This window comes from Tupaia chinensis, unplaced genomic scaffold (genome assembly GCF_000334495.1).
Source record: "Tupaia chinensis unplaced genomic scaffold, TupChi_1.0 Scaffold000047_1, whole genome shotgun sequence".
NCBI lineage: Eukaryota > Metazoa > Chordata > Mammalia > Scandentia > Tupaiidae > Tupaia > Tupaia belangeri.
Window position 1 is genome coordinate 5,922,794 of NW_006159505.1, and position 7,952 is coordinate 5,930,745.

A 7,952-nucleotide genomic window follows, 5' to 3' on the forward strand; every position below is an offset into this window, starting at 1 on the left:
TCCAGTGACATAGCCATTATGCTAACTGCTGGTCTCAAGAAGTGCCATCTTGATATCTTCCTATCCATGCACATGGAATGTATTTTCATTTACATAGATCTTCTCTGAGTTATAGTCTCAGTTTTATAGTTTTCTTCATATACATCTTGTATCCATTTTATTACATATTCATACATCAGAACCTCACTTTTTGTGCTAAAGTAAGCAGTATTGTACTTTAAAAAATCTTTTTAAAAATAATAATTTACTTAATTTTATTTGTTATTATTTCTTAATTTGACCAGAGAGAAAGAAAGGGAAAGTGAGAAAGCGTGTCACCTTGCACGGGACTCAAATGATGGTCAGCCATATGAGAGTCGAGCGCCTTAACCAACACACCACTAGCTGGCCCCAGAAGTATTGTGTTTTAATATCATATTGTGTTTGTTTGTCGTTGGTTTATAAGAAAGTAGTTGAACTTTTATACTAAAGAAATATTCTGCAACCTTGCTGTAGATCAATTCGTTTGTTATTTGTTGTTGATTCTTTGAATTTTTGTTTTCTTTATGTATTTCTTTGGAGATAGAGAGAGGCAGTCCCTCTGGACAGGGTCTAATGCTGTGGTTTTCTCCCAAGCCTTCCAGTCAGCCAGGATCCAGGGCACTCATGCATAGACCCACCATGTTCAGGTCGACCTGGGATCTGAATCCTTTCAGTTTCTATGACCTTCTGCATTGTAGAGTAGGGCCCTACCTCCTGCACCACTGCAGAGGAGTCAGACTCTTTGAAACTTTTTACATAGACATTGATGTCATCTGCAAAGAAAGTTTTATTTCTTCCTCGCCTTTACTTATTAAATCAATTAGAATTTCCAGTAGGATATTCAACAGGCGCGATGAGAGTGGATATCCTAAACCTGTTCTTGATTTTAAAAAAAAAAGAGTCTATCATCTGTAAGCTTGGTGTTTGCTACAGAGTCTCTTTCTTTCTTCCTTTTCTTCTTCCTTTCTTTCTTTTTTAGAGAGATTTTTGCTATAGGGTATGAGCACTTGCTGAGAGACAGAGAGAGATAGAGACAGAAGGAGAGAAATCACCCTCTAGTGGGGATGCCCACGCCACCATTGCTTCATTCTCCTCTCAGGATTTTGGGCATGCACCCACATGCGCCCACTGTGAGTTTTAAGTCAGTGGGTTCAGGACTTGAACAGTGGTTGACAACGTAGGAGTCTACAGACTTTTATGCCTTCTACTGGGTCCCTACTATAGATTTTTGTAGACATTTTCTATTATGGGGTGCCCGTTCTTTGTATTTCTGGCTTGCTGAGTTTTGTTTCATTTTGTTTTTATCATGGGTAGTTGTTGAATTTTGTCAAATGCATTTTCTACATCTGTTGATATGATTATACAATTTTCCCCTTTAGTCAGTTGATGTGATAAATCAATTGATATTGAACTACCCTTGTGGATCTGAAATAAATCTCACTTGGTTGTAATCTAAGCTCTTTGTGTACATTGTTAGATTCTATTTACTAGTGTTTTGTTGAGGACTTTTTAAAAAGTTTTTGTCATAGGGCATGTGTGCTTGGGAAGAGAGAGAGAGAGTATGAAATCACCCCTGGAGGATGGCCACACCACAATCCCGTCTCCTCCATTCTCCTCCTGGGCTTTTGGGCATTCACACACACATGGCAAACAAGATTTTTTTTTGTTTTTAAGAGGTTTTTGCTATAGGGCATGTTCACTTGCCAGAGAGACAGAGAGACAGAAAGCGAGAAATCACCCCTCAGGGGGGATTGCCATGCCGCAATCCCTTCTCCTCCATTCTCCCCTTGGGATCTTGGGCACGCATGCACACGTGCCCGGCATGAATTTAAGTCACTGGGTCTAGGACTCGCAATGTCGTCGACTACATGAGAGTTCACTGACATAGCCATTACGCTAACTGCTGGTTCCAGCCAACATGATTTTTGAGGTGCCAGATCCAGGACTCGAATTGTGGTCAGCTACGTAGGAGTCCAGTGCCTTAATGGCCATACCACCTGCTGTCCCCCTTGTTGAGAATTTTTGCAACTATGTCCATGAAAAAGATTGGCCTGTAGTTTTCCTTTTTTACAATGTCTTTTTCAAGTTTTGATATCAAAGATAATACTTACCTTGTAGAATAAGATTTGAGGTATGCCTCTGCTTCTCCTTTTTTTTTTAAGAAGACATTGTAGAAAATTAGTATAATGTCTTTTTCATATGGCAGGATTGGTGAATCTATCTGTATCTGGTGATTTCTGTTTTGGAAGGTTATTCATTTTATTTTATTTCTTTAATAGATGTTAATATACTCCTTCTAAAGCAGAAAAGAAAACATTACCAAATAGAAGTTGAAACAATTATACCAAACTTGCAGCCAGCATGAATGCATGTACACAGCAGGTATCTGTCTGTGGGAGCTTATTCTTTTAAGATGATCCTTCTTTATTTTATTTTATTTTATATTTTATTTTATTTTATTTTATTTTATTTTATTTTTTTAGAGAGACATTTTTACTATAGGGCATGTGTGCTTTTTGGAGCGACAGGGAGAGAAAGAGAGACAGAAAGAGAGAAATCGAGAAATCACCCCTCTGGGGGATGGCCACACCACAATCCCTTCTTCTCCATTCTCTTCTCGGGGATTTTGGGCATCTTTGCACACATGCCCACTGTGAGTTTTAAGCCACCAGGACTGGGACTTGAACCATGATGGACTATGTTGGAGTCCAATGATGTAATCATTCTGCCATCTGTTGGTCCTGTAAGATGGTCCTTCTTTTCCTTCCCATAACGTTCTTGTGAATTCTCAGTTTTGAACCGTGTCCTTTGAGCATCAGTGATTGTCCACTTAGGTGGGTGCTCATGCTTACAATTTTAGAAATGTTTTTGCCGTAGCTCCTGAACTCTGAGCTGACATCTCTCTCTCTCTCTCACGTGACTTGCCCTCACTGCAATCTTATTAGAGCTATGACAGAAACAGCTCTGGGCTGTATCTGGAACAGTCCTTGAAGGCATGATATGGGCCCTGGCCTGCTCCATCACCTTGAATGGCAAGATTCCTTTTGCATAGATAGCACTGAAGATTCTTTTCAATTTGAGGGTGTATTGATCCCATCCATCAGCCTGGTCTCAGTGTATAATCTCATCTAAACAGTCAGGGCATCAGAGGTAGTAAGAGCTGATCCTGAAGTAAAAGCTACAAGGTAGGTAGGCAAGCTCCTCATTATCTCTAGCCAAAAAGGTACATTTAATTCTCCCTGGACCCAGGGCAGGGGACATTGTGATTCTGACCCATCACATCAGGGACAATCTGTCCACTGACCCAGGAAAGGAAGTCTGGCTACTTCTCAGAAGACATAGCCTAAGACCTCCTGGAATAGTCTTCTCAGAATACCCCATTTCCACACTAGGAGTATTTATTTCTCTGGGCTTAAGTAGGTCCTCGGGTTTACAACATGCCGAGAGGGAATGTTTGTGACATGCTCTACCTGAATTTATTTGCAGAAGTGGAAAACAAACAGAAGAATAAGAAAAAAGAAGAGCTAGTGGTTTCCAAGTAAGTCTAATAATCATGGGCTGTGGATACAATGGTGATAGCTAGACATTTTAGGTCCTGAAATGACCTGGAAATGCTGGCTATCTCTGTTTCATTCATTCTATTCAGCAAGAATGTGGTATGTTTTCTTGGCAGTTCTGACATTGGTTTCCATCTTCTGTCAGGTTCCTAAGTTTAGTAAATAGCAGCCAACCTTAGGGAGGTCCTGCCTTGAGGGAGATCACCTGCTCTACCCAGTATGGATCTCCTTGATGAGATGCACTTGTATCTGCAAGATTGCCCTTGGCTTGTTGGCAGGGACTTCATAGCACAACTAACAAATAACTGCATACACACACACAAAAAAAGATATTATATTACATTTTTGGCAAAATACATTTTAGAAGGTGCGTGATCTCTGTGAGACAGCACTGCCTCCCGAGCCTTTCCTCACTGCACTTCTGCATGTAAATGGGACAAGCTCACTTGGGGATTAGAGCAGCCATTATGGTCTCACTATGAGCTGTGTGTCATTACTGTTCTGCATAGGAAGAATTGAGTCTTCATCCTCATCTCCACATCATGTGAGCATACACTGCTGTCACGTCCACCCACCATGGAACCTCACTTAAAGGACTGATTTATTCTTTTTGCCTCAAGGGGTGGTCTTCTGTGACCTCTCCTTTGGTCTTCTGAACAAGACCTTCAGGGAAAGCTGTGGTGTCCAATTGCTCCCGGCTTCATATGTTGCCTTTTCTGCATCACCAGGCTTAGCCAGGAGCCGCAGGAGAAGGAAAAAGTGAATCGTGTTCAAAATAATACACTGAATGGTCCCAATTTGCTTCTTCCCAGGCCCCAGGACTTGTGTGACTCCAGCCACTTTTCTAGCCATCTCGCATGCCAAGAATGTGGTATGTTTTCTTGGCAGTTCTGACATTGGTTTCCATCTTCTGTCAGGTTCCTAAGTTTAGTAAATCGCAGCCAACCTTAGGGAGGTCCTGCCTTGAGGGAGATCACCTGCTCTACCCAGTATGGATCTCCTCGATGAGATGCACTTGTATCTGCAAGATTGCCCTTGGCTTGTTGGCAGGGACTTCATAGCACAACTAACAAATAACTGCATACACACACCCAAAAAAAAGATATTATATTACATTTTTGGCAAAATACATTTTAGAAGGTGCGTGATCTCTGTGAGACAGCACTGCCTCCCGAGCCTTTCCTCACTGAACTTCTGCATGTAAATGGGACAAGCTCACTTGGGGATTAGAGCAGCCATTATGGTCTCACTATGAGCTGTGTGTCATTACTGTTCTGCACAGGAAGAATTGAGTCTTCATCCTCATCTCCACATCATGTGAGCATACACTGCTGTCACGTCCACCCACCATGGAACCTCACTTAAAGGACTGATTTATTCTTTTTGCCTCAAGGGGTGGTCTTCTGTGACCTCTCCTTTGGTCTTCTGAACAAGACCTTCAGGGAAAGCTGTGGTGTCCAATTGCTCCCGGCTTCATATGTTGCCTTTTCTGCATCACCAGGCTTAGCCAGGAGCCGCAGGAGAAGGAAAAAGTGAATCGTGTTCAAAATAATACACTGAATGGTCCCAATTTGCTTCTTCCCAGGCCCCAGGACTTGTGTGACTCCAGCCACTTTTCTAGCCATCTCGCCTGCTGGTCTGATGAGTGTGAAGTTGGTTTTACTCAGGATGGCACCAGTGAGTCCTTCCCCCCGTCCACCCGAAAGTAGATGAATCCAGTGTTCTCCCAGGTAGCCCCCATCTACTTGGTGCTCAGTTCCTCTGTCCAGGGTGAGCAATATCGCTATCATCTTAGCGAGAATTTCTCCTTAGGAGTGAGTTTTAAGCACATCTATTTTTTGGTTTTGGTTTTGTTTTTTTAGAGAGAGAGATTTTTGTTCCAGGGCACACATGCTTATCAAAGAGATAGAGACAGAAAGTGAGAAATCACCCCCTGGGGGGATGGCCATGCTGCAATCCCTTCTCCATTCTCCTATTGGGATTTTGGGCATGCACACACACATACCCAGTGTGAGTTTTAAGCCACTGGGTCCAGGACTTGAACTCAGCCGGTCATGTGAGAGTCCAGTGGTATAATCATTACACCATCTGCTGGTCCTGGTAGCTCGCCTCTTTAAATATTTCCAGGCAACTGTGTTATACTGAGTCCCAGTGGAAAGGCTAACAAAATGGAGAGATTTAAGAGATTAAGTCCCTGTCCTCCTGTTAGCTTTTCCTCATAAGCAGTCATGTGAATGTGAGAACATGAACACCAGGAACATTGCTGGTGCTGGAGCTAAGGTTTGATGGGGCCAGCAGGTGTTGTGATTGTTAAGGTACTGGACTCCCACATGACTGACCTTGGTGTGAGTCCTGGATCTGGTGGCTTGAAAATCACCGTGGGTATGTGTGTATGTATGCCCCAAATTCCAGGAGACTGGAGGAGAAGGGATTGTGGCATGGCAGTCTCCCCTGAGGAGAGGATGATGTCTCACTTTCCCTCTCACTGTCTCTGTCTCTCTCACGTGCCCTATGGTTTAAAAAAAAAGGGCTTGATTTCAGCAGTTTCATTCTCCATAAATGACCAAGAATCTTGTGTTTTTTTGAAGCAATCTTGGGATGGGGCCAGCAGGTGGTGGAGTGGTTAAGGGCGCTGGACTGCCACATGGCTGACCCTGATTCGAGTCCTGGACCTGATGGCTCCCTTTCCCACTTTCCTGCTCTCTCTCTTTCACTCTGTCCCTCTGCAGTCAAATTAAAATAAAGAAATAAAGTTAAATACAAAATAATTCTTACAAACAAAAAGAATATCTTGGGTAGATCTTTGATTTAACTCAAGAATGAATTACTGAACCAATGGTGTGTGAATGTATAGAAAACACTGACCTTGAGAAACCAGAATGTGCTTGCTAAGAGCAGGGCTGGCCATCTTAAATGAGTGATATTGCAGACAGAGATGCAGCATTCCTCGGGGTGTGAGGTAGAGTGAATCAACACTTGCTTTTCCCACCAGGCCAAGACCTTCCCTTGGTCTCAGTTTTGTTTGTCAGGAAAGATGAGCTTGCATACGTTTTGTGCCTGTGATAGAAATGCTCTTGTATGTTGCCCAACAGCGCACACCCAGGACACAGACGACCTGAGAAACACCCTAGTAACTTCTCGAATCCAGCTTGAGAAGATGAGAAAAGAGGCAGATGAGCAGAAGGTGGACTGGGAGCAGCTCAAAGAAAAATTCAAGGAGACGCAGAAGAAGATCATGCATTTCAGGGATGAGTGCATGGCCTATGACCAAGAACTGTGTAGGTGAGAGAGAGCCCGTAGGTCTACCAGGTGTCTTCATTTTGACATGAGAAGAAGGGACATTGGGAAGACAACCAGGACCTTTGCCTAGAAACCCGCTTCTTTCTGCTGTTCTTGCCATATATGTGCCTGTGGGGAGAGGGAAGGACTCCTGAGGAATTTTTTTTTTTCATTTAAAAGTGGTAAAACCCTCCTAATAATTTCTTATTTAGGGACCCAGAGCTAATTTCATGGATTTCTTACCCTTGAGTGGAAAGAACCAAATGAAGTAGATGTGTTTCTGCTAGATTGTCCTTGATTTGTTGGCAGGCATTTCATGGCAACAAACAAACAAACAAAACCACACCCCCCAAAAATAACACTAACTAATCAGAGCTAAAATTGCTATCTACATCACCATACTGAGAGAAGAGGGTCTAGAATGTCCATATTTCCGTGAGATGGCAATGCCTCAGGAGGCTTCACTGCCCGGGTCTCCAGAAGGAAAGTGGAACCAAACTGCCCTGGTTTGTAACGACAGTGTGGCTCTCATCGTGTGGTGCCTGTCATGAGTGTGCCACACAGAGAGTGTGAGGTCTCCTTCCTCATGTGAGTGTTACTGGCCAGTGCACTGAGCACCCGCTGCTCCCACACTCGTCTCCATCCCCTGTACTCATCCCCGTGGTAGCCACCCTCCCTCTGCACTGATCAGATGAGGATGAGTTTGTTCCACACCTTCCAGAAGAGAGCCCCTCTGTCTTCTATCACCTTTCCCTTAGAATCTCATTAGGACTTGCTGCTGAACTGTGGCGTCCAACACTTCTGTGTCAATATTCTGTTCTTTGTTCACCTCTTGGGCCAGGAGAGAGCCTTCAGAAAAGGAGGACATGAGTCAAATCCAGCAGGTCCCATCAGATGACCAGAATATGACTCCTCCTGAAAAATGTGAATCATCTGAAGCCCACCTGACACTTGACTATTCTGTTTCCCCATTTGTTGTTTCCAAAGTCTCCTCTATTCAAGATGTGGCCAGTGAGTATACCCGTGAAAAAGTCAATAAGGGTCCCCCTGGGCTTCCAGGTAGCCTCCACATTGTTGATGCTGAACCCTCTGTTG

The 7,952-nt window shown here is 43.4% G+C and overlaps 1 protein-coding gene across 1 annotated transcript in view; it reads left to right on the forward strand.

Moving 5' to 3' along the window:
- Nucleotides 1-7,952, forward strand: part of LOC102495087 (putative neuroblastoma breakpoint family member 7) — a 27,412-nt gene that overhangs the window by 14,581 nt on the left and 4,879 nt on the right. The window contains exons 7-10 of the mRNA XM_027774554.1: nucleotides 3,508-3,559; nucleotides 5,164-5,255; nucleotides 6,671-6,860; nucleotides 7,699-7,868. Coding sequence (XP_027630355.1) covers nucleotides 3,508-3,559; nucleotides 5,164-5,255; nucleotides 6,671-6,860; nucleotides 7,699-7,868 — 504 coding nt within the window. The remainder of the gene's footprint in view (nucleotides 1-3,507; nucleotides 3,560-5,163; nucleotides 5,256-6,670; nucleotides 6,861-7,698; nucleotides 7,869-7,952) is intronic.